Here is a 26,213-nt window from a genome sequence, read left to right as displayed (position 1 = left end):
CCATTTTCCTGCCTGAAGGTGGATTTAAGACTTCCTCAATCGCCACCGTTTTTTTTGTTTTGTTTTTTTTTAAGGCTTGCTAATGGTTTCTTAAACTTACTACATCTTTATTTATTTCCAGGCAGGTCCAGGGTCAGTGACTACATTCGTGGTTTGTTCCTGGAAACAGTTCTCATGTCAGCTTTTTCTTTGCTTCCTTAACCACGTGCCCCTCCCTCAAGCTGGTGGCTTTGCAGTTTCCATGCTCCAGTGGGAAGACCACACCCTTCATTGGATGGTCACCACGAGGCCCAGTCACTGTGTTCAACTAAGTCTCATGGGGCCTTTGTTGCTCACCTGCACCTCTTACTGGTTGGAGACTAGAAGCAGTTGGCTTTTCCAGAATTGCAAGGCCCTGGTTGACATCTTTCCACCTTTTTCCCTTCTGCTTGTAAACTGGCTAATTCTTTCTTGAAGTAAACTTTTTCTCGTGACGCCTCGCCAAAAGCAGCCAGTAACAATCAACACATATTTGTTGTTGTTGTTGTTGTTGTTTATTCCCAAGTCAAAAAGTCAGCAGACATGGAGTTTGTTTTCCGAGTTACCAAGTGAAACAGCCTTACCAGATGTTTTGCTCCGCCTGGCAGGGACCTCAGTTGTCCTGCCAGCTGCACCTGTCTTATCACTGCTCGCCACCTGGCCACACGCTGAGCCAGTGCCATGTACTTAAGGGTTTGGTTACAGGTGCACTGCACTTCAAAGTGCTGATTTGTATATTAGTGAGAATAAGAAAAGCTAACTGGTGTAACAAAGCCCCAAATCTCAGTGGATCAGTAGAGTGAGTTTGCTTTCCAGTGATGCAAAGGCCAGCACAGCTCTTACTGATCAGGTGGCCGGCCTCTAAGGGGTGACTCAGGGACCCACAGTCCCTCCAGTCTTTAACATGTGGCCCGTAGGAGAGTCCCCTGTGGGAGCATTTGTGTGCCAAGTTTGGAATTGGTGCCCATCACTTCTTCCAACCTTTCCTTGGCCATGGCTTAGCTTGGTCCCAACCTAACTGCAGGGAGGCTGGGAAATGATGCGCTGTGGGCCCAGCAGGTTTGGTAAACACAGCATTGTCTCTGCCACAGTACCACCAAATCCCAGGGTTTCTATCCTGTTACTGTTGGTGGCTCTCACAACCCTCCCTGGAAGAGTTTCAAGGTCCTTCTCAACTTGTTTGCAGCCACTAGTCCAGCCATTTCCCTCCCTAAGCCAGACCTGAGCTCTGGTAGGCAGGCCTCCTCCAGGCTCCTGCCCTCACCTCAGGCCCTGGCCCTAGTACCCTGCCATCTTCCCCTATAGGAGTGACCGTCTTGTGTTTCCTCCTTCTTTCAATGACCTCATCCTTCTGGAAGGAACTGCTAGCACTGGGAATCTGCACTCTGCACTGAAATGCATGACTCTGACCCATTCTGAGGGCAGGAGCCAAATAAAAGGGGGCAGGACGCACAGGAGGCCCCCAAACAAGGCCTTGCCAATGGGAGTAACTTCCTCAAAAATTCAAGGCCGAGGAAAACACTGGCCACGCCTGAGACCTGTCCGCACACCTGAGATTTAGCAGTTTGGAGACAACCTAGAGGGACATTCAGGAGCCTATGAGGAGAGCGCAAAGTGGAGGGATAACTGCACCACTGGAGACAGTGGTGTGGTTAGTGGAGCAGTGAGACGGCTGTCCGTACCTCACTGCTCAGATCTGTCCCTGCCCCCACGGGCCCAGCTGCCCTGTAGGCACACAAAGGCTGTGGTGGAAGGTCTGTGGCTCACAAGCTGCCTGGAGGGGTGTCTGAGGTACCTGCCAGGGGTTTTCACCCTCACCTCCGTTAACTGTCAAGTGCTCCCTCTGAGGCAGTCTGAAAACTGGTAAACGCTTTTTTTTTTTCCCTTAAGGTTCTAATGACCAAAATGTAAATATAGGCAAAACAATGCAAAATCAAAATGAAACACTCAGAACAAAAGCCACATTTTTACCAGATCTACTTTTATTTCAGAAGGAAGTTTGTATTATAGTATTTACTTCTGTTTATATACAAGTTCTTCACATTTGTGTTTAAAATGCACAGACCTCCCTTAGTTCTCTTGTTCCTGCTTAAATTAGCTGTTATTTTACAATACAAAAAATACCAAAAAATTGCAGTCCTAAATGTATGTATAACACCCACAATCCCCAGCAATGAAATAGTTTACAGTACTTACTCCATATTTACATGAGTGTAATAGATGCTAAATTATACATATTAACAAACTAAGCTTGAATCCAAACAAACGAAATCGTAAATAACTATAAAACAAAAACATTTCCAGAGCCAGAATTAGTTCAACGAAACAGGCTTCACTAGTGTTTAGAATGTTTTGTGCACAAATTCAGTTACTGAAAATCAATTCCATTACTGCTTTTAAAAGATAAGGTGCCAATTTTCCTCTCCACTTCAAAACATCTCCTTGTAGGCAGGGTGTTTGACTCTCATCAAGGGGCAATATCTCTTGGTGGGCCCGGCTGTCTAGAAACCACCGCAATGGCTGGAGCCAAGTTTGGTCAATGGGGTAAACATTTCAGAAGGTAGGCAGGGCATGCCCTGAGGCCAGGAGGCCTCTGCCGTCCTGGCTGTGTCCTCAGGATGGCCAATTCTCACAGAAACCACCACAAGGAAAGATCTCCTGGGATGACAGGGGTGTGAGGACTTAGATTTTGTTTTAATTCTAAAATCTATTTTTACATCTCAGTCATCACCCTAGCATTAGCTTAAGTTAGTGTTTAGCAAATACTTGTTGAATGGATGGATGAATAAATGAAATGGAAGGATCAAAGATGTTCATGAAAACACCACCATCTCCCAAGGAAGTGAATCAGCCCTTGGCCCCAGTACACCCCATTAAATCAAAGGAGCAGGATTTGCACTGGAAGGTAAAATGCCTCTTCCCACCAGCAGTGCCCTGCTCTTTTTATTTCCCAGGTGTCTCCAGTCTTGAATGGCAGGACTTACCCACGGGTAGTCCAGTACTTTCCTTCTGCTGACAGTCTTCTGTCCAGGACTGCCTTTCCTCCGGGTTAGCTCAGGGGATCTGGGGTTGCCTTCTCTCCACACGGGGAGGCACAGGCTTCTCCCCAGGCTGTGTGCAGGGATGGCAGGAGGCACACAGGAGTCCAGGGTATGTCAAATTCTCCACGGGGAAATGGGAACTATTTATCAACAAACTAGCTCCCTACTCCCACCCCCAGTTTTCAGTATAATAAACTGATTCCAGGAAATGGTCATTAAAAATTTAGACAAAACTACAAAAAATGGAGAACCCCCTTTTGGAAAGTCTGATTGCCACAGGTTAGTCTTTGAACTTAAAGACTAAGAGAAACATTTCTCAGGACAAGACTGGTCATCCCTCACTACCCAGAGCACCAAGAGGCTGCCAGAAAGGGTCATGATGTGCTTGCAGGGCCAAGGGCAGCGGCAGGGACGCCTCTGCTTCCTGAGTCTCCTCCAGCGCTGTCGTTTCGATTCCCTGCCTGATTTTTCATGTGCACTCTGACAGATGAGTCCTGTTTTAAGAAATACCTAATTGGTGCCGGATGCATCTGCACACATCACACAATGGGGATGCGTTTCTTGGGTTTGTTATTCATGTATCGGGGCCTGGCGAGAACCTGGATATCCAGCATATGGCACAAAAACATCTTAGGTGAAACTCAGACATTGTTATATTTAATAAAAATACATGAAGATTTTTTCTGTTTTATGTACACTCCGAATGTCTGAACATTCTGGACACTACTGTATAGTTATGTACAAGTGCAAGGTCAGTGTTGTCCTATTTTAATTTATATACAGGCTCTCTTGTGACGCGCAACACTGCCAGATGACAACCAATTCCTTCTTGGAAACAGGCTCCGAGCCCAGAGCCTCTTACTCCCTGCCATTCCCTTTTTCTGCCCTGAGGCCGGAGAAAGCTGTTTGCTGTTGGTTGCAAAGGAGAAGCAGGTGGATTCAGCGGCTTCCCCACCGCTGGAGCAGAATGAAACTTCACTTGCTCCTTCCTTCCTAAAAATAAACATTATCTTTTAGGAAAAAAATAAGACATAACCAGATGGCTGTGGGTCATGGTGCATGATATTTCAAGGCATAGGACTAACACGGGGAAGAGACTTCTTTGGCCTGGGAAAACTGGTCCTTTGAACAAACAAAGAGGATCTTCCTTGTAGGAGGACAATACCCAGGGGCCTCCCTTTGGCCTTGCTGGGGGGGCCTGTGGGAATGAAGGGGCCAGTCCACTGCAGGCGCCATGGGTGCTGTGTTCTGTAGCGGGGATGGGGGAGCTCATGAGAGGAGGGGTCTTTTCTAGAACGTCTGGTCTTTAACAATAATGTGAAAAAGAAGCTTTATGAGAGGTGAGTCTCAAAGTAGAGGTGTTTTGTGCATCAGATAGTGTTTTATGGTTCAAATTCCTTGAAAACATCTTTCCAGGCAATTCTTCATGGGAGTGGGGTTAGTGTTGGGGAAGAGACAATACTCTCTCTCTAGGCACTGCATTTAAAGGTAAAATGCCGCAGTTTTAGCTCTTTTGAGTATCTCTCCAAATTCACAAACTCGAGCATTGCTGTCCAGCGGTCCATCCCAATAGGGTAATGCCAGAGATCCCAGGTTTTGAAGCAGAAGAGAGCTTCTGGGAGCCTGCTGCATAATGCCAGAATACAGAGCACCATAAACGGGGAAACACAATTTCCAGGCAGTGCCCTCTGGGAGAGGAGCAGGGGACTGTCCCACCCTCTTAAATTTGGTCATTTTCCATTTGGCAGAGTTTTCCCTCCTCATCCATTTTTTTCCATGTGCTTTTCATCCTCGTCAGCATTTGCTGCCCTCCTCACAGCCACCACCTTGGTCTGAGAGGGAGGGTGGGTGGGTCGAGCCCCTCCTGGGGGAAAGAGGGCAAACAGGTCCTTCTCCAGGCTTTGGGCAGCTTCTGCCTGACAATGGGAGGCTGTCCCTTTCCTGGCATCTGAGTCCACCCCAGCCTGAGAATGAACCACAAGTTCAGAGGAGGCTGCAGGACACACAGCTGCTCTCTGATCCAGGGGTCCCAAGTGCTCTCAGTGCTCTTTTCTGCTCAAGGAAGCGTGACATGAATGAGTCCTTTCCTCTGATCGCTTATCAGGCCTAGGGTGACACGGGGGTGGGGGCAGGGGGCGCCTTCTTGACAGTGTCCTTTTTGATAATAAAAGCAGGAGCTTTCACAGTTCATTCATTTCTGCTTTCCTCTCATCCCTGCTGCTAGATCAAATGTTCCTTGGGTGAGAAAATTCTTTCCTGGCTGCAAATCAGATTTTAGAAAAAAAGCAGATTGCCAATGGTAGCTATTTAAATTTTACAAGAATGTAGGAATGCAATTATGTAAAAACTTAGGCTTACTAACTTTCCAATTGCTAGATCTATTTAAAGTCTAGGCACTTAGTGTTGTGTGTATGTGTTTGTGTGTGTATGTATGAGAGAGGGAGGGTGAGATGGAGAAGGAGAGGGACAGGCAGAGAGAAAGGAAGAGAGAGTTTCAAATGGATTAAGACTAAATTAATCAAGTTACTATAGAAAACTACCTATTATACCAGTTTACATTCAAAGTAACACTGCTGACCTTGACATTTAAAATAGCCCCCCTTCTATCCTAGCTTGATATGATCAAAAGAGATGGACGATTATTAATTCTCAACTAGAAAAAAAGGTACTCCCTGGAAGAGAGATAATTGCCTAAATCGTGCAAGAATAAATAGCACATCTTTTAAAAAAGATAGCAGGCTTCAGATGAAAACAAGTTAATTCATCTGACTAGTTTTTAAAAGACCATGTTCAAGAACAACTGATGACGAATGTCTACTTGTAAACACTCCATCTTTTGTTTTTTGCACAGTTGAGACAGTCCCAAGAACAGTTTTCCACAGTGAACCTGAGTGTCATTCCTAGTTCTCTCACTGGCTCTACACCGGCCTCCTCCAGCAACCGTCAGCTCATCCCTGGACCTGTAATTAAATCAAGTATTTCCTATGCAAAAGTAAAAGGTTAGATGCTGGAACACGGATGGGAGAAACCGTCAAAGAAAGCTTGTGATCATGCAGGTGAGTCAGATGCTTTGAGGGTTTCCAGTCTTCCGTCCCGCACCGCACAGCCATTTCCCCGCCACGCCCTTCCCTGCAGATGGCTCTGGTGTGCCACTCACTAGCTCGTGCGTGGGAGAGTCCCTGGCCCCAGCATCAGATGCAGGTCCCAGGCTGTGCAGGGGGCTGCTGCTTCCGGTTTCTCACGGCTCCTGACTTCTCCTTGTACACTATCGGCATCTGCTGAGAAATGTCCACCAGGGCGCTGGCCACAGCAAGACCTTGGGAGAACCACAGAGAGAACATATGTTGGGAGCAGCTGGCTTTCATTTTGTTTTAAAAAATAATTTAAACATTTATTTTTCAATCCCATGGTGCAAAACAAACAAACCAAAAAACCAGAACAAAAAACCCCCAAAAAGGTACACATACACAGGGAAAAGTCTTCCTTCCACCCTGACCCTCCCTCCGCCTTCCCCTCCATCTGGGTAAATGCTTTCACTAATTTTTATGTATTCTTTGAGGGTATACTTATGCAAATACAAATACACATTCTTCTCCTTTCCCTACTTTTTACCCAAAAGGTGCAGTTTGCTTTTCAGCACATCAACCAAGCACAGTGCTCTGCTTGGTGGTGGGAACATATAAATGAGATTGTAGACGTGTGCTAAGCGCCCAATTTCTCCTGCCTTCCTCCAAAAGGAGCCGAGAAACAGCAGCACGCTTTATGACGAGATTCAGATTCACCCCTATCACTCAGTCAGCATTAGTCACTTCCATTCCATACCACGATACAGGCAGGGCAGGCTCTGGGGCCAGGCTTTGGAATAAGCAAGGTTCTTTAACCTCCCTGCGCCTCAGTTTCCTCATCTGTAAAATGGGGATAATAATAGTACAGGGCTAGTGTGAAGAATCAATGAGTGAACTGACAAAGTCTTAGTACCTGGCACGCATAAAGTCTTGGTATCTGGCACGCAGCAACCAACGATCAATAGCAACTACCCTTTATGCTCATCACTGCCCCGCCGCCCACTTTGCTTTGGGGACTTGCAATCCCATTTTCCTTCCTGTATTGATAACGGAGTAATCTGACATCCATTAGGGAAGGCACGGTTCTGGGGGAGCTGGATTCCTAATACACGTGGGAAATGGCCAGCGCAGGCTCGGAGCTCTGCTGAGACCTGCCAGGAGCTGTGTTAGTGGAGCGTGTTACTTGCCTTGTTGAGCCTGTGAAGGGGAGTGGGGGTGGGGGTAGACAGCTGTAAGTGCCTGGCACACAGTGGGGAATGCTCTGGGAGTCTAGAAAAGGGCACCACTTAAAACAGGGGGTACAGAAGGGGCAGCAAGGACGGCCCCACTGTTGGGTGGGTCTCAAGCATTGAGCAGACCTTTATTAGGTGTTTCAGGTGGTTGGGGCACGTCAGGCAAAGGCTGGAGCAGGAAAGGCTACAGGGCTGCACACCTGTCACCTTGCCGCCCCAGCCGCCACCCTGCCCTCAGGGTGCACCAGCCACTGTTTGCTGGGCTGGGTGGTGGCAGGAGACACAAACTGCACTTGAGTGACAGATGAGAGAGTTGTCCTGTCCTCAACACAGGCAAGGCTGAGTTAGGGGCTCAACTCACAGGAAGCCCCAGGTGAGATGAAGACAATGAATCCTGGCCGAGCCATGCCGAAAGGCCTCCCTCGTGAAGATACTATAGATCCTAACCATTCTAAAGCTGGGCTGGAGGATCTTCTGGGTCTGAGGGTGCACTGAAGGGACAGTGGAGCTCAGGGCCTGGACCAGTATCCTGGGGCAGCCTTTCCACCAGACACAGGGTTCTCTCTGGCTAAGGTAACCCTGACTCCAGAATCATCTCAACTGAAAGTTGTCTAAAATGATCACATTGAGGCATCCTCCAAAGCACTCTGTAATTAAGCGAGATACTTTCAAAACTGTATTCCATATTTTCTGTCTTCAAAATAGGAGTTTATATAATCATGATTCATATATTTGATGGAGAAGTGTCACATGCATTGGTAAAATATTATGTAGTAGGCTATAAAAATGTTTAAGATAGTTATATGAAAAAAGCAGAATAAAAATTAGATCTATACAATCATTTCGACTAAATTGCTGGCCAGGGCTGGAAAGAACACAGCACAATGAAAATTGGTGGGTTGTGGGATAGCAGAACTGTGCGTGGATTTTCAGACATTTCCTTTATGTTATCGTTGTGTTTGTGCCTTATATTTAAAACGGTGAAAAAGCAAAAGAAATGCAGGAGGGCTAGAAATACCAACTGAAGAAACACCAGCCCAGGGGAGATGGCTGGAAGTTGTGGAGTGGAGAAGGCAACTGAGGAAGAACATGCAAGGTGAAGGGAGCACACCCAGATTCAGGGGCAGGACAGGGCAAAAGAGACAGGGAAAGAGCAGGAGAGGCAAAGGGGGACCAGAAACTCCGACAGCAAAGGAAGGTGTGGTCAGAGGCATCCACGAGCACTGAGAGGCTGGGGAGGCCAGAACGGTGAGGAGGTCCCGGGACGTCCCCCCAGGAAGGGACGATGACCTCAGGAAAACAGTTTTGGGCATATAGGTGAAAATGGGTTATCCCACTGAATCCTTGCCATGGCATGGGCAGGCGCTGTTGGTTATCACCTTTATAACCTTGTTCTCTAGGAAAGGGAAGTATCCCATGCTTAGCTCCCTCACATGCTTAGAAGGTGTCTTTCGCTGGACCGCATCTACTCACCTGACTGCCCAGGAGGAGGGATGCCACCCAGGCCTCGAGGGAGCCTCACAAACACAGAGAGGACAGCGGCTTTGTTGCCAAAACATGGCTCCAGTGCAATGGGTTTGGGAACAGTCTGGAAGAAGAAAACAAAATTACCTTAAGTGATACTCAAGCTTTAATGTACACGGACAACTTAATGGTCATTTGTGCTTATAAGAACCATCAATTTTAGGTATATAAAAAAGGTACATTGCAGTTTTTAAGATAATGAAAAAGGGCAGGAGAGAGCTAACAGTACTCTCTGAGCACCAGTGACACGGGTGGTACTGCTTGCTACCTTCCACTGAGGGCTCGCAGTCCCCTTCCACAGGGCTGCTTGAACTGTAGGGAAGGGGCCACGCCAAGTGGGTTTCTTCTGGATGCTGTACTTTGGCTCGATTTGAAATTCTAATTCATAACTGTAGGTCACAGGAATGGCAGTGGTGAGTGCTTGGTAGATTTGTCAGATAGTTCTGCATACCTGGCTCAAACACAGATGCAGATATCATGGAGACTTAAAAAACATTCTATTTTGTCTGTCCTTTAGACACTAAGTAGACAAGCCTGCTGGATGTAAAGGCTTGTAAAAGCTGGGTGGCTGACCAAGTAGATTCTTTGTCTACTCTCTGGATGCATTTGGCTCTGGAAAATATGTTTTCATCTTCTGTTGCAGCCTTTAGATGAGATTTGTCCCCTATATTAGTTTCTTCTCTTTTTTTCTTTCTTTTTTTTTTTTAAAGAATAGAAATGGGGTCTCACTATGTTGTCCAGGCAGGTCTTGAACTCCTGGGCTCAAGCGATCCTCCCACCTCAGCCTCCCAAAGTGCGGGGATTAAAGGTGTGACCTACCGCACCCAGCTTATATTAGTGTAACAAACTACTGCAAACTTAGTTGCTTAAAACAACACCCACTTATTATCTCACAGCTTTAGAGGTCAGAAGTCCCAGCAAGCTCTGTAGGGTTCTCTGCCGAGAGAGACAGGTCTGTTCATGTCTTCCATGAGTTCTGGGGAATTATCAGCTATCTCCTGAGGTCTCTCAGGCTGAAGTCAAGTTGTCAGCTGGATGGGACTCTTAGCTGGAGACTCTGGGGAAGACTCTGCTTTGAAATGCATTCAGGGCTTACGCAGTGGCTCACACCTGTAATCCCAGCACTTTGGGAGACCCAGGAGGGAGGATCCCTTGAGCCCAAGAGTTTGAGGCTACAGTGAGCCATGATCATGCCACTGCACTCCAGTGTGGGTGACACAGCCAGACTCTGTCTCACAAAAACAAAAAAACTTCTGTGGCCACTCCATCTCTAAACCAGGGATGGTGTGTCAAGTCCTTCTCATGTTTCCAATCTCTCTGGCTTCCTCTTTCTGCCACCAGCCAGAGAAACTTTCTGTATCTTAAAGTCAACTCCCTTGTTTCATTACATCTGCAAAATCCCTCTAGCAGTACCTAGAGTAGTGTGTGACTGAATAAACACGGGATGGAAATCTTGAGGGCCACCTTTAGAATTCTGCTGACTAAACCCACAAATGTCATCAGTTTCTTCAGTTTGGCTGAAGAAAATAATTTCCAGTACCACTCTGCTGTGGCACAAGGAACTGACTAGATGGGTGAATGGCAGAGGCAGGGAGATCAGTTATGAAGTAACTGCAAGAATCCAGGTGAGAGACAGCGGTGGCCTAGATCAAGTGGGAATAGTGGCAGAGATGGGACACAGTGGCTGGGAAACATTTTTGAATACGGAGTCAAGATTTGCTGATAGACTGGCTGTCCAATGAGGACATGACATCAAGAATGAGTCAAGAACAATTCCACGATTTTGGCCTGAGCAACTAGGGTGATGGAGGTGTTATGTGCTGAAAGGCGGAAGGTATGCCAGAGGAGCAAGTCTGAGAAATAAACATCCAAAGCTCAGTTTGGCCATGGCCATGTTAAGATATCCAAGTGGGGACACTGAGTAGGCAACTGATGTTTGTGTTGGAGGCTCATGGGAGAGTCCAGGTGAGAGGATCATGGTGCTTAAACCTGTGATAGTGAAGATCACTGAAGAAGTGGGTATAAAAGACACAAGAAGGGGACAAAGACAGGGCCTGATGCACACCACTGTCAAAAGATGAAGAGGATTGAGCAAAGACCACTGAGCAAGAACAGCTAGAAGGCAAGTGTGTGGTGTCCTGGAAGAAAATCAAGAAAATGTTTTAAGGAGCAACTAACTGTGTCATATGCTGCTGACATATATCATGTTGTTCAATACTTTAGGCTTGTCTATTTTTTAACCCACAAATATTATTTTACCAGGATAATGTTTGTTTAGATTTCTGTATATGATTATACTTTTATTTACTCACTATTCTTTCTTACGCTTTAGTCTCTCCTCCTGGGGGTAATTTTCCTTCATTTTAGCACATCCTTCAGACATTTCTTTTGTGCAGGTCTGCTGGTGGCAAATTCTCAATTTTTATTCTAATTTGAAGATATCTTTATTTCATCCTTGTTCTCGGAAGGTGCTTAATGGGCACACTATTCTAGGTTGGGAGGTTTCTTTCAGTACTTCAAAGACATTCTCTCACTCTCTTCTGACTTCTGAGAAGTCAGCGGTCAGCTTGTCATTCCTTTGCAGGTGATCTTTTCCCTTTTTTTTTTTTTTTTTTTTTTTTTTTTTTTTGCGACAGAGTCTTGTTCTGTAGCCCAGGCTGGAGTACAGTGGTGCAATCTCAGCTCACTGTGAACTCTGCCTTCTAGGTTCAAATGATTCTCATGCCTCAGCCTCCCAAGTAGCTGGGATTACAGATGTGTGCCATCATGCCTGGCTAATTTCTGTATTTTTAGTAGAGATGGGGTTTCACCATGTTGGCCAGGCTGGTCTTGAACTCCTGACCTCAAGTGATCCGCCCGCCTCGGCCTCCCAAAGTGCTCGGATTACAGGTGTTAGCCACCACACCCAGACTCTTTTCCCATTTTTAACAAAAATTGTGATAAAATACACATAACATTTACCATCTTGACCATTTAAAAATGTACAGTTCAGTGGTATTAAGTATATTCACATTGTTGTGCAACCATCATTACTATCCATCTCCAGAACTCTTTTAATCTTGTAAAACTCAAACTTCGTACCCATTAAACACTAACTCCCCATTTTCCCCTTCTCCCAGCCCCTGTGAACCACTGTTCTACTTCCTGTCTTTATGAGCTTGACTACTACAAGTGTATCTCTTAAAAGTGTAATCATACAATGTTTATTTTTTTGTTACTGGAGTATTTCACTTAGTATGTCTTCAAGGTTCATCATATTGTAGCATGGGTCAGAATTTGCTTCCTTTGGAAGGCTGGATAACATTCCATTGGATGCATAGACCACGTTGTGCTTATCCATTCATCCATCCATGGACACTTGGGCTGCTTCCACTTTTTGGCTACTGTGAATAATGCTGCCAAGAACACTGATGTTCAAATATGTCTTTGAGACTCTGCTTTCAGTTCTTCTATGTATAAACCCAGATTGCCAGATCATATATAATTCTATTTTTAATTCCGGGGGGAATAGTGGTACTGTTTTCCACAGTACCATCACTTTATACTTCCATCAACAGTGCCTAACGTTCAGTTTCTCCACGTTGTATGTGATACTTTTTCTCTGGCTGATTTTAAGATGTTCTCTTTGTCTTTGGAGTTATACAATTTCATTATGAGAAATCCAACTTGTTTTCTTTCCTTCCTGCCTTCCCTTTCTTTCTTTAATCATGCTTACAATATGTTTTGCTTCTGGAATCTGTATATTCATGTTTTCCATCAGTTCTGGAAAGCTATCATCTCTGAATATTGCCTCTCCTTTGTTCTGGGATTCTGGAAATATATATGAGTTGGATCTTCTCATTCTATCCTCCATATTCTTAGTATCTATTGTACTTTCTATCTCCTTGTCTCTCTGAGCTGCATTCTGTGTATTTTTTTCAGATTCATCTTCCACTTCGTAAATTCTCTTATGTCTGATATGCTGTTTAACATGTAAATTGAGTTTATTTATTAAAAAAATTTCAACAAGTATATTTTTCATTTCTAGAAGTTCCATTTGGTTCTTCTTCAGATCTGCTTGGCCATACTTGACTCTCATCTTTATGATTTCATCTTTTATTTCTTTAAACATTTCATACACAGTTATATTATATTCTTCAGATTTCAATTCTAACATTTGGAGTCCTGTCCACATCAATCATCTGTTGTTTCTGCTACTCTTATTTATGGTGGCTTGCCTCTTGTCCCTAGTGATCTTTAATTACTTCATCTTGATCTGTGGGCCTTCAACAGCACTGAATTGAAGATGTTTTTCTATAGAGAGGATTTCCATCTATTCAGGTGGGCGTTGTGTTTACCATCTGGAACCACTTAGGACAAATCATGGTTCTGGTTTTGGTTTATGGTTTGTTCTTTTTAGGGTAGGGAAGGAGAGTATTCCCTGGAGATTTTATCTACTTCCTGTGAGCTCAGTAACATTTTAAATAAGTATGTTTTATTCAAGATACATAGCTATTTCTCCAGCGTATCTTAAATATTCCATCATTTTGCCCAAGGAGAAAGTCTTACCATTTTCTTCATCATTTTGGGGAGGGGGGTGATAAATATTTTCCACAGAGTATTAATACACAGTGTATTATCATTTTGCTGCTTAAAAAATTCCCCAAAATATAAAGAAAAATAGGCTGGGAGCGGTGGTTCACACCTGTAATCCCAGCACTTTGGGAGGCCGAGGTGGGCGGATTGCTTGAAGTCAGGAGTTCGAGACCAGCCTGGCCAACATGGTGAAACCCCATCTCCACTAAAAATACAAAAATCAGCTGGGCGTGGTTGCGCACATCTGTAATCCCAGCAACTCAGGAGGCTGGGGCAAGAGAATCGCTTGAACCCGGGAGGTGGATTGCAGTGAGCCGAGATCATGCCACTGCGCTCCAGCCTGTGTGACACAGTAAGACTCTGTCTCAAAAAAACAAACAAACAAAAAAACAATGATTCGATGTTCAATGTAGCTCTTTTCAAATAAAAGTTTTGTATGCCACAGAATACTTAAAAGAAAAGCAGACAAATCATTTAGATTTTAAAATCCCCTGAACACAAGACTGCTCAGCGACATGAAACAAAGATTGAAAAACAAAAGCAAAAGAGTACCCAGCAACTTCAGGTTTTAGCTTATTGTTAAAAAGAAAGAGAGGGAAAAAAGGAGGTAATGGAATAGGGCTTTTGCTCTCTCTGGTTTCCCAGACTTAGGAGCCTAAGTTTTAAAAAGTCAAGTTATAGGGACTTCTGAGTCATATTCTCACCTTTATACTCCCCCCAATAAGATCAGGAGGCTCCTCATCTGTTTCCAAGGCGACATTTACGGAGGCAAAGGGACGGCTGGCCATCTGTTGCATCTCTCGAAGAAGTTGCTGATAAATAATACGGCAAAGCCATTAATGGAATGAGTACTGAAGGGGTTTTATTAGTTAATGCTACATGTTAAAAACACCTCATCCTCCCTGATTCAAACAAATCAAGTCCAAAATGATACTTTTTAGACTTGATATTAGATAACATTAGGGATTACTAAATTTTGTTGGTTGTGATAACACCACTGTCCTTATATTTTTAAAAAGCCCCTGTCAGAGATACATATTAACGTACGATGTTTATTGCAGCACTATTTACAGTAGCAAAGACTTAGAACCAACCCAAATGCCCATCAATGATAGACTGGATAAAGAAAACATGGCACATATACACCATGGAATACTATGCGGCCATAAGATAAATGAGTTCATATCCTTTGCAGGGACATGGATGAAGCTGGAAGCCATCAGTCTCAGCAAACTAACGCAGGAACAGAAAACCAAATACTCCATGTCCTCACTCTTAAGTGGGAGTTGAACCATGAGAACACATGGACACAGGGAAGGGAACATCACACAATGGGGCCTGTCAGGGGTGGGGAGCAAGGGGAGGGAGAACATTAGGACAAATACCAAATGCATGCAGGGCTTAAAACCTAGATAACAGGTTGATAGGTGCGGCAAACCACCATGGCACATGTATACCTATGTAACAAATCTACATGTTCTGCACATGTATCCCAGAACTTAAAGTAAAATAAGAAAATAAAGATAAAAATAAAAGTACTGTGGATTTAATGCTATGATGTCGACTTGTCAAATACATAAAATGGTGTGGCTCTATCTCCTCGTATTTCTACTACTAAAGTCAGGCTTGCTTTCTTCCTACTGAAACTTGCACCAAGGATTCACAGAACAACAAAAACCTATGCCTCATTATACGGCAGATAGGAACTGAAAGAATCCTTCCTTCAGAGAGGTGGTATAAGCTAAAAACAAACAAATGTGAGATTTTGCAGAGTAGAGGGACAAACAGGGGCTCGGGATTTAGGGAGGCTTGATGTGAACTCCTGCTCCAATAGTCTACAGCTGTGTGACCTTAAGAAAGGTGTTTGAAGTCTCTGGGCATCAGTATCCTCCCTCTGAAATGTGTTCCTAGCCCATAAGGTTGTCACTGGGATCAAATGAGATACTACAGCACAGCGCCTAGCACATGGTGAACGGCCGTTCACATATCATTAAGGATATTAGAGATCTTTCTGGGCATGATGCTGAAGCTTTGAGGTTATGCCTTGGGAGACAAGTAGGCCTTACTTCAAACTGCCTCCTTGGAACTACTGTAGAAGACAGAATCTTGGCCTGGATAGATATGGCTCTGTTCTAGAAGGGCATTTTTATAAGTATTTTCTTAAAATACCAACATTCTTACATTTTTTAAAGCTGTAGGTCCATTTACTCGACTAATATATGCAGCAATGCTCCTTGGGGTCTGTGCTTAAGTGCTGGGGTCACAATAAGACAGGGTTCAGGAGGCAACATGTGTAAAAGCACTTAAAACCGGGGCTGGTGTGTAGCAAGGACTAAACAGCGTCAGCCGCTACTACTATTGTTTTTAAAAATAACATCAAATCATTGCTTCTACAATTCTGAGAGGGAATAAATAATGGCTGACATTTTAGAAATGATGAAATATATTCTGAATGGTCAGCTTCACAGTTACAGAGAAATTCCAAATCACACGGGTAAAAGCATAGTTTATTAGATGACCAACTCCATACTAAACACATATGTATATTTTAATCTTTTTCCTATAGGCTGTGCATCTTACTTTCTCTCATGCACACTGCAAACAATTTCCAGTTGATTGTTTAGCTTCTGTGTTATTCATTTATTTTTTGATATACTTAAGCCTTCATTTCTATGCAGGCAAATCTCTACTACACTGTTTTAATAACTTTATATGAAAATAATAATTTTGTTTCCTTTCCAATAGTAACAACACTTCTTAGTGCCCTTTCACTTAGTGCGCAGTCTAGAACATCTAGCACAAAGCTGAGTGACTGTAGGATTACACGAAGATAACGAACTTGGGCTGTGAAGACAGAAGTCCCTAGTTAAAGCCTCGTCTGCCTCTTAGTTAACTATGTGGTGTAAGTCACTTCACCTTTCTGAGCCTCAGTCCCCTCATCCATAAAACATAACGAGGGACAATACCTATTTCATAGGTTTGAGATGAGGATTAGTTAATCTACGTAAAACCACTTAGAACTCAGTGCCTGGAATTTTTAAATGCTCAGATGTCAGCTCTTGTTAAAACTAACTTGCCTGGATACAGCCTCTGGTGTTTGTTTGTTTTATCATGAGTGATGCTGGTTATCCAGATATTCTTCATAGCGTTAAAAAGGTATTTTTGATTTTACTGTGAGTTTTGTTTTCAAATTAGGAATGGATATTGAGTTTCAATAAATGACAAAATGATTTCTGGGCCGCTAGGAAGAATTCAGGTGTTATTTTTTCCCCATTGACATGATATATTCTTTTTTTGACATGATATATTCTAATAGGTTTTCTGGTATTAAGTGACTCTTTCATTACACTGCAATTAGACTGCTGCACATACATTCACTATGCAGCTGCCCTTTGTATTTTGGTGCTACCTTTGTCAGGTTTTGGTACCAAGATTTCTGTGTATAAAATCAATTCGGACTCTTTCAAGCTTTCCATCTGTTCCTCTGCTTTACAGATTTTAGAAACAATTAATTCTCATAAGCACTCAGGGAGGAACAGGCTATCATAATCTCCATAAGCTCATCTCAACCTTGAAACTCCCTGGGTCTAATGTCCTTCTTGGAGAGAGTAGCACTCAAAACTTTTCAACTCCTTTCTTGATAACTGGTTTACTGTGGCTTCTTACTTCTTTCTTACTCCATTGTGAATAAATATACATTTAAATTAAATTGAAAATATAATTTTTTCAGAACATCACGTAATTCATTAGGATTTTAAAGTATATCAGTAATACAGTTATCTAAAAAACCCTTTGAATATGTTATCCCCTTATTTAAAAAATAATAATAAAGAGTGTGCAACATTCCCTCTATGGAAACATCATCTTTATGTGGGTCAGAAAAGGTGGTACTGTGGCCCACAACAAGAGGCCCATATCCTGGAGCCTGTCTTAACCCTATTCAGACATGAATATCCTATCAACAGTGCTGAGTGCTTGTGAGTTGTGATTTTACATACTTCCTTTCTCTTCTAAATCTTATCTATAAATACATTTTTATATAGAAAAAGGCATGAGTAGATCCAAAAAAACCCCAGACAGCTTCTTTGTCTAGATCTTATATACACGTGAGCATTTCCATTAGCAACAATGCCAACAATGCAACAGGCATGACTAAATGAAAGGCAAAGTAATGATGCAAGTGAAAGTTGCAATAAACAAAGTTTTTATGTTGTAATTATTTTAATGGTGGTTATTTTAAAAATATTTATTTATTTATTTATTTATTATTTCAATAGGTTTTTGGGGGAACAGGTGGTGTTTGGTTACATGAATAAGTTCTTTCGTGGTGATTTCTGAGATTCTGGTGCACCTATCACCCGAGCAGTGTACACTGTACCCAATGTATAGTATTTTATCCCTCATCCCCCTCCCACTCTTTCCCCCGAGTCCCCAAAATCCACTGTATCATTCTTATGCCTTTGCATCCTCAGGGCTTAGTTCCCACTTGTAAGTGAGAATATACGAAGTTTGGTTTTCCATTCCTGAATTATTTCACTTAGAATAACGGTCTCCAATTCCATCCAGGTTGCTGCAAATGTATATAAATATATATATACATACACACGCACGTACACACCCCACATTTTCTTTATCCACTCATTGATTGATGGGCATTTGATATGTTGTAATTTGCAACCAAGTTTATTTATTTAAATTTGTCAACTGTAAATATTTGCTTATTACTTTTGGAATGAAGCTCTGGAAACAAATCAAGGCTTATTTAAAAATAAAACTCAAGTTAAAAACTTAACTACACACACATTTATCTTTCCTTGAATAATGAACAATTTTTGAGATGCTTCAATGGCTGATTTCCCTCTCCCATGAAAAGTTCTTGTGAAGGCGGTGCCCAATCACGCGGTGGCTGTGCTAATACGCCCTTGGATCTCTGGCCTCAGTCAGGACTTGGGTTCTGGTCTGAAGGATAAAACTGGCATTTCTAAGTCAATACCAGAGTTTCCTTTTCGGAAGGTAAGACACTGTGGTGCAGAACTAATTACACTTTATGTAGCACTCATCTAAGTCTACTGACCATATGCTGCGGAACCATGGACTGCAGAAAGGGCTGCATTATTCCTTCCGTGGAGATGTCTGTCTGTCCATTATCACTAAATAGCTAAAACCCACTTGCTTAAGAGAAAAAGAAGGAAAAAAAGCTCTTCCAGGGATTCTTTAATCTTTACCCACTGAAGCTTACCTCTCTACGTCTGGAGGCCCAACAACTTTGTTTGATCTTCCAAACCACAGCAGCCACCAGGAGCAAAGAGAGGAAACAACTGTGAGAAAGGAAAGTACTGAGTTATTATCCCAGCCCCCAGAATCAGCTCCCACCGTTGCCCACACCTCAGGCCAGGCAGTGAAAACAGCTCCCACATGCCACCTCCGGGCTATCTTCTGATGCTCTGTCACAACAATGTGCCGGCTCAGGAGGTAATGAGTGAGACAGCTTCGGTAAGCCAGGCTTCCTAACCAGGCCTCTAGACTGTATCGTTCCCATGTGGTATTCAGAGAGAGCCCTGACCTTCCACTCGGCCTTCATCAGAATGGCCCACAGTGGCTTATCCCAAATAAGAAAAATAATTCCAAGATAATTATAACAAATATTAGTCATGCTGTTTATTCAAGTTAGCAAATATTTACTGGTAAAATCTAAGAAGGTGAAAAAGTTAATTATTAAAGTAACAATCAACTTTTCATAAGGAAGAGGCAAACAGAAGAAATGTGTGTAATTATTAGTGTATATTCAATATTTTTACAAATACATATTTTTAAGTAAAATAAAACACATTTGAAATGATCAAACCCAAGCCAACAACTTTCTTAAAAATATTAAGAGAAAATAACTCCCAGTGGCCTTAATAGTTGCAGAGGATTTCAATGCTCTCTCATGTATAAACCAGGTGTGGAATGATTTGAAAAGCTACAGTGATGGCAAAGAGAACAGCTGACTTGCGGTTAAAAGGAAGAATAAGCTTAACAAGTAAAAAAATAGATAACTGCTATAACTGCATTTTTACTCATTAACTTGTAAAAGGGGCTAGCTACAGGGTATTTTTCCAGAGTGCTACATGTAGACATAAGGCTCTGCCAATGTCATCAAGGTACTCTCTTGCTGGCTGAGCTCTGCGTTTGTAGGATGGGGTCAGCTCATGAATGGCACCTCAGTGCACCCAACTGCTGACACCAACACAGCCCTCCTGGGCTGGCTGGAGAGAGGGACTCTAAGATGCTAGGATGACTGAACTGCCCTTATCTCAAGGCTCACTGCCTCCCTAAGGGGTACAAGGGTGCAGACTCCTCCAATGGGTGCCCTGACAAAAGGCAATTCAATAGGATTGCCTTCCAACCCTCCCAGGATCGTCACTTGGTGGAAAGCCTTCATCTCTGGGCCTCTCTGCTATCAGGACACTGCCAACTCTTCTCTCTGACAGTCTATATTGTCTTTTTTTTTGAGACACAGTCTCGCTCTGTCACCCAGGCTGGAGTGCAGTGGCACGATCTCAGCTCACTGCAACCTCTGCCTCCCAGGTTCAAGCGATTCTATTCTCCTCTTTTAGCCTCCTGAGTAGCTTGGACTACAGGTGTGCGCCATCACACCCAGCTAATTTTTGTATTTTTAGTGGAGACGAGGTTTCACCACGTTGGCCAGTCTGGTCTCAAACTCCTAACCTCAAGTGATCTGCCTGCCTTGGCAAAGATTACAGGCCTCACGTGACTGGCCTACATTGTCTTTTTAATCAATACTTTAATTGGGTCAGGTCCTGTTCTAGGCTCATGGAAAACACTGATAAACAGAGCAAAGATTACTGTCCCATGGAATTTACATTCCAGCAGGTGGAGACAAACAGTAAGTAAATAAGCAAATTACAGAGCATGCCAAAAGGTAGGTAAGTGCTACAGAAATAAAAAGATGCTAAGAGCAAGGGGTTCAGGAGTACCAGTGGCACTCCACAGCAGGATGGTCACAGTGTGTGGGCCTTTCTTTCTCAGAAGGTGACATCTGAACAAAGACTTGGAGAAGGTATGGGAGGTGGCTCATGGACGCCTGCAAAAGTGCATCTGGAAAAAGGGGCAGTCAGTGCAAAGCCCGAGGCAAGGCCGTGCCTGGGATGGCTTGGGGAGCCTCAGGAGGCCAGCATGTTTGGAGTGGGGTGTGTAAGGCCAGAGATAAAGGCAGAGAGAAGGGTGAGGGTGAAGGGCAGATCATGTGGGGCACTGCAAGCATTACGAGGGCATTGGGAGAGAAAGAGCCAGTGCAGGTTTTTAAACAGAGTGTTGTGATTTAACGTTTGCTGAGAAAACCATTAGAGGTGCAATGGCATTATCAGGGAGACCAGCAGTCTAGGTGAGATGATGGTGGCTCAAACCAGAGCGGTGGAAGCAGGGGTGTGAAAAGCACTTTGGAATCTGGACATATCAGGAGATCCATTTTAGACATGCAGAACCCTGAGATATCTACCGGACAGCCCAGGGGAGATGTCCTGGGCAGATATTCTAACCTGGAGGCTGGCTGCCAGGTCTGGGCTGGGCATGGCATTTGGAAGGCATCAGGATATATATGGTATTTCAAGCAATAAACCTGGCCACATTCACCAAGAGAGTGAATACAGATAGATGAGAATGTCCTGGGGCCACCCGAACAATAAGAAGTTGAGGAGAACACGAAGAACCAGTAAAGAGGTCTGAGAATAACCTTCTCAGTCTTTCTTGGCTTCCATGCATAATCCTGATTTTTGTTATTTTTATTCTAATAGATAAACATAAGGAGGCAGCAAATCTACAAGGAAGAGCATGAAGCCAACGGGAACAGCTTCTAAGTTGGTCAAGAGCCTGCCGCTGCTGCTGAGAGGCGAGGACCCTGGTGTCACTCAGAAACCTCTCTTGGGTCCACCCTAATACAGTCTGTGCCTGCTTCCCTCTATGCCTCAGGGAAGGTGAGAGGGCCCTTCTGTATTCAATGAAGATCTGTTGACAACACCAGTTACCCAGTTCCTTCTACTTGCTGCTCCAGCTACAAGAAGCTACAGAAAAGCAAGCAGAGGAGAGTCTCTTATTTCCCTCTTTACGGAGGCTCCTTCCTGAGGCTGGAAAAGCATCTCATTAGGACACAGGTCTCAACAGACTGTGTCAGGACCTAGAGTTTACTTTTCTGTGCCCTGAGTCTGGAAATACTTTTTCGAACTCACCTTACATTGATTTTCTCATTTGAATCATCGAATTTCCCCCCAACTTTTGTTCTTTTTTCCATATATTATATGAGCCATTCTTCAGAGTGCTTAGGATTATCTGGATACCTTTCCCCTTTTCCTTATAGGCTCCATTTTAAATTCTTTTGGACCAGGCTGGGAGCAGTGGCTCACGCTGGTAATCCCAGCACCTTGGGAGGCTGAGATGGGAGGACTGCTTGAGGCCAGAAGTTTAAGACCAGCCTGGGCAATATAGTGAGAACCCAACTCTACAAAAAAGAAAATATTAGCTGGGCATGATGGTGCATGCCTGCAGTCCCAGCTCTACTTGGGAGACTGAGGTGAGGAGGACTGCTTGAGACCAGCTCAGGAGTTTGAGGCTGCAGTGGGCTATGATTGCACCACTGTGTTCCAGCCTGGGCAACAGAGACCCTATCTCAAAAAAAAAAAAAAAAAAAAAAGCTAAATAAATTCTTTTAGACATGGTTAACTTGTCCTGGGAAAATATTTTCTTCCCCATGCCATGAAAGTAACTCTATTCTTAGCTAAAAGTTTATCATCGCTAGTTAGTAAACATCGTCTAGAAAAACCAAAGTTCCGGATTCTTTTCCAGAAGTTCAACCCCCACAAGGGAGAAGCGATGAAAATGCCATCTGTCCTTGTTTACTACACAAGAGGCCATGGGCCTGAAAAGTACTTCCTCGACTTATTCTGATAGTGTCATTCGGTCGCCCAGGGACTGAATGTCCAGTAGAAGTGGCGGGTCCTCACCAGGCTGTACGTACTTGGCAGCAGGGCCATCTTATTCCATACACATGCTCCAAGAATTTAAGGATGTCCACTGGAGCTACAATACAGCCCCTACATCCCTTAAAAGCAAGCCACTGACACAAGCTTTTTTCCCTGAGAGGTTGGTGCCTATGGTTCCTCCTCACTCTGCACTTACCCTGAAGAGTCTAAGTTTACTTCCCACAAATATCTTACTAGATTATGTACTAGATACTGAAGCTGTGTGTGTATAGGAGTGAACGAGAGACAGTGCACTGCTCCCCTGAAGCTTGGTCTACCGACCCAGATATTAAGCAAGTAAACATATGAATATATTCTTCAAATTGTGATGAATACCACGATGAAAAATAATACAGTTCTACAGGAGTGAGGAACAAGGGGAGACAATTTAGCTTACCCCTTGGAATTTTCAGAGGGACAGGAGTGTCTTTTGTGTGCTAATGAATGACTCACGGGGAGAGGGGCCTAAAGAGCCTCAGATGCGGGGGCTGGTCACCAGAAAACCCAACTAGGTGGTTAGAGGGTTAGAACTTTCAGCTCCATCCCCCAACCTCCAAGAAGGGGAAAGGGGCTGGAGATGAGTTCAGTCACCAATAGAAAGTGATTTCATCCATCATGCCTATGTAATGAAACCTCAATAAAAAAACTCAGAATGATGAGGCTTGGGGGAGCTTCCAGGATAGTGAATATATCCACGTGCAGGGAGGAGGCTTGTCCAGAGACGGCATGAAAGAGCTGTGCTCACCCACCCCCATGCCTTGTCCTATTCATGTCTTCCATTTGGCGGTTCCTGAGTTGTACCCTGTATAATAAAACTGTAATTCTACGTATAGTGCTCTCCTGAGTTCTGTGAGCTGTTCTAACAAATTGTCAAATCTTGGAGTGAGCAGTCACCAGAAGCCCTGAATTTGTAGTTGGCCCAGTAGCAGTGAGGTAGCCTGGGGACCCATTTGTGCTTAGTGTCTGAAGTGGGAGCAGTCTTGTGGGACTGAGCCCCTAACCTGCAGGATTTGCTCCAACTATGGGTAGTGTCTGAATGGAACTGAACTGTGAGACACTGAGTTGGTGTCAGAGAATTGGAGAATTTGTTGTTGTCTGGAAAAATCAAGCAAGGTATGAAAGTATACAGAATGAAGGGTAGTGAGAAGAGTGTTCCAGAAAATGGGATAAGCATGTACAAATGCTCAGTGTAGGGAAAGAGCTTGTGCTTTTGAAGACACAGGAGATGGTCCTGGTAGCAGAAATGTGGAAGAGAAGAGTGCAAGCTGAATATGGAAAAGCGGACGCCAGTTCACCCAGGACGCTGAATTTTATTTTAGATACAACAGGAAGGTAAGGGGCTAGACACACGATCTTTAAAGGTCTTCTCTGGACTTTCTGTGGATTCTGGAGGGGCCAAAGTCAAGTGAAAAGGCCCAGGCGAGGCTGTGATGCTAGGGTGGGTGGGGAGTGGAGGCGGAGAGTGCACTGACGGCCGCAGCTCTGGGGCCTGGTAAGGGAGTGCCTGCTGAGTGAAAGCAAGAGAAGTGGCTTGGAACCAGCAGAGCCATGTTGCCAGTTAGTGAGGTGGGGAACACCGGTGAGGAAGGATGGAATTGGTCACTTCTGGGCATGTCGTGCTGCAGATGGGGAAGGCAGAGTCCAGTCAGAGAACACAGAGTGAGAAGACGGCCAGGGTCAAGGTCTGGGAAAAAATCAACAGTGAGAGGCTGAATAGAAAAGACTGCATAGTAGGCAGGCTAAGAAGCAGCAGTAGGGCAGCATGGGTCAGAGACGGCTGGAAGAGTCTCGCTCATGAAGCAGTCAGTTGGTTGATACCACTGAGAAGTCAAGAAGAGGAGAACCAAAAAGTATCCTTTGGATTTGGCAATATAGTGTCCTGCTTAATCTGTGGGATTACATTCCCAGCCTCCCAGTGGATGCCTGAAACCATGGATAGTACTGAACCCTACATATATTATGATTTTTAGATCTGATAACCAAGACACTAGTGGGTGGGTAGCATAGGGGCGTGGATACACTGGACCAAGGGATGATTCCTATCCCAGGTGGGACGAAGCAGGATGGCATGACATTTCATCACACTACTCAGAATGGAGTACAATTTAAGACTTATAAATTGTTTATTTCTGGAATTTTCCACTTAATGTTTTTGGACCACGGTTGACCCTGAGTAATTGAAACTGTGGAAAGTGGATCTCTGTCTTGTTCCCAAACTCAAACTTCTAACATTCTACCATTAAGAAAGTGGTTTGCTGTTGACTTTTTATGTTGGTCCATTATCAGTGTTCCAGAAGTTTCTCTTTCTAGTTTTCTAAGAAATTTTTAAAAAAATGAATGGGTATTAAATTTTATCAAATGCTTTATCTCCTCCATTGATTAAGATGATCACAGTATTCTCCTTTTTTTTTTTTGAGATGGAGTCTCACACTGTTGCCCAGGTTGGAGTGCAGTGGCGCGATCTCGGCTCACAGCAAGCTCTGCCTCCCAGGTTCACGCCATTCTCCTGCCTCAGCCTCCCGAGTAGCTGGGATTACAGGCGCCCACCACCGCGCCTGGCTAATTTTTTGTATTTTTAGTAGAGATGGGGTTTCACCGTGTTAGCCAGGATGGTCTCGATCTCCTGACCTCGTGATCCACCCACCTCGGCCTCCCAAAGTGCTGGGATTACAGGCGTGAGCCACTGCACCCGGCCTAAAAAGGTTATGTTACCAATGAAGCCACCTGGGGCCTAGAGTTTTCACTATGACAAAACTTAAATTAGTGTTGTTTTAAAAATGGATATAGAACTATTCAGGCTCCTTACTTCTTCTGTGTCAGTTTTGGCAAGTTGCATATTTTTCTTTTAATGGTCCCATTCCATCTGTTTCATTTTCAAATTCATTCACATAAAGTTGTTCATCAAATACCCTTCTGGAGGAAAAAAACGCCTGCGGGAGTTGGAGGAATGCCCCCTTTTTTATTTCTGACATTGGCTACATATACCATACACCTTCTCTCTTTTTGCCTTGGTTAATCTTGCCAGGGGTTTGTCAATATTATTCTTACTCTTTTCAAAGATCCAACTGACAGTTTTTAAGATCCTCTCTACTGTACTTCTTCCCTTAGATCATTAATTTTTGCTCTTATTTATATTTTTCTTTCTTCTACTTCTTTAGGTTTAATTAGCAGTTCTGAGTTATTGAGAGGAATGTTTTTTCTTTTCTAATATGTGCTTTTAAAGCACTGATTCTCAACCTTAGCTGCACATTGGAATCACCTGGAGAGTTTTCAAATGTTTGGGGTGCACCCCTAGAGGCTCTGAGTCAAATGGTCTGAAAAGTGGCTGGGACATCAAAAGCTCCGCAAGTGATTCTAGGTGCAGCTAAGGTTGAGAACCACAGATTTAAAGCTATAACCTCCAAGTACAACTTTAACTGCAACCCACAAGTTTTCAATATTTTCTTCATCAACCAAATCATCTTAAAATTTATGTTGTGATTTAATTTATATACATTTTGACTGAGCGCGGTGGTTCATGCTTGTAATCCCAGCACTTTGGGAGGCAGAGGCGGGTGGATCACTTGAGGTCAGGAGTTCGAGACCAGCCTGGCCAACTTGGTGAAACCCTGTCTCTACTAAAAATACAAAAATTAGCCATGCGTGGTGGCACGTGCCTGTAATCCCAGCTACTTGGGAGGCTGAGGCAGGAAAATTGCTTGAACCCGGGAGGCGGAGGTTGCTTGCAGTGAGCCAAGATCA

At 43.8% G+C, this 26,213-nt stretch overlaps 1 protein-coding gene across 4 annotated transcripts in view; it reads right to left on the bottom strand.

Annotated features, from left to right (window-relative positions):
- Window positions 1-1,980: 1,980 nt before the first annotated feature.
- ATRN (attractin) overlaps window positions 1,981-26,213 on the bottom strand; it is a 176,590-nt gene continuing 152,357 nt past the window's right edge. For 2 of the 4 annotated variants that reach the window (XM_003316779.6, XM_009436735.5), the window contains 4 exons: window positions 18,695-18,773; window positions 14,160-14,267; window positions 8,830-8,944; window positions 1,981-6,375 (listed from right to left, as the gene is read on the bottom strand). In XM_003316779.6, the coding sequence (XP_003316827.2) occupies window positions 6,251-6,375; window positions 8,830-8,944; window positions 14,160-14,267; window positions 18,695-18,773 (427 nt within the window). In that variant the 3' untranslated portion in view covers window positions 1,981-6,250. Of the gene's footprint in view, window positions 6,376-8,829; window positions 8,945-14,159; window positions 14,268-18,694; window positions 18,774-23,762; window positions 24,157-26,213 lie in introns of those variants that run through there. The other 2 variants (XM_016937358.3, XM_009436736.4) reach the window with 2 other exon arrangements.

This window comes from Pan troglodytes, chromosome 21 (genome assembly GCF_028858775.2).
Source record: "Pan troglodytes isolate AG18354 chromosome 21, NHGRI_mPanTro3-v2.0_pri, whole genome shotgun sequence".
NCBI classification, from domain to species: Eukaryota; Metazoa; Chordata; class Mammalia; order Primates; family Hominidae; genus Pan; species Pan troglodytes.
The sequence above is the reverse complement of the archived record's forward strand: the minus strand, read 5'-3'. Positions and strand labels throughout refer to the sequence as shown.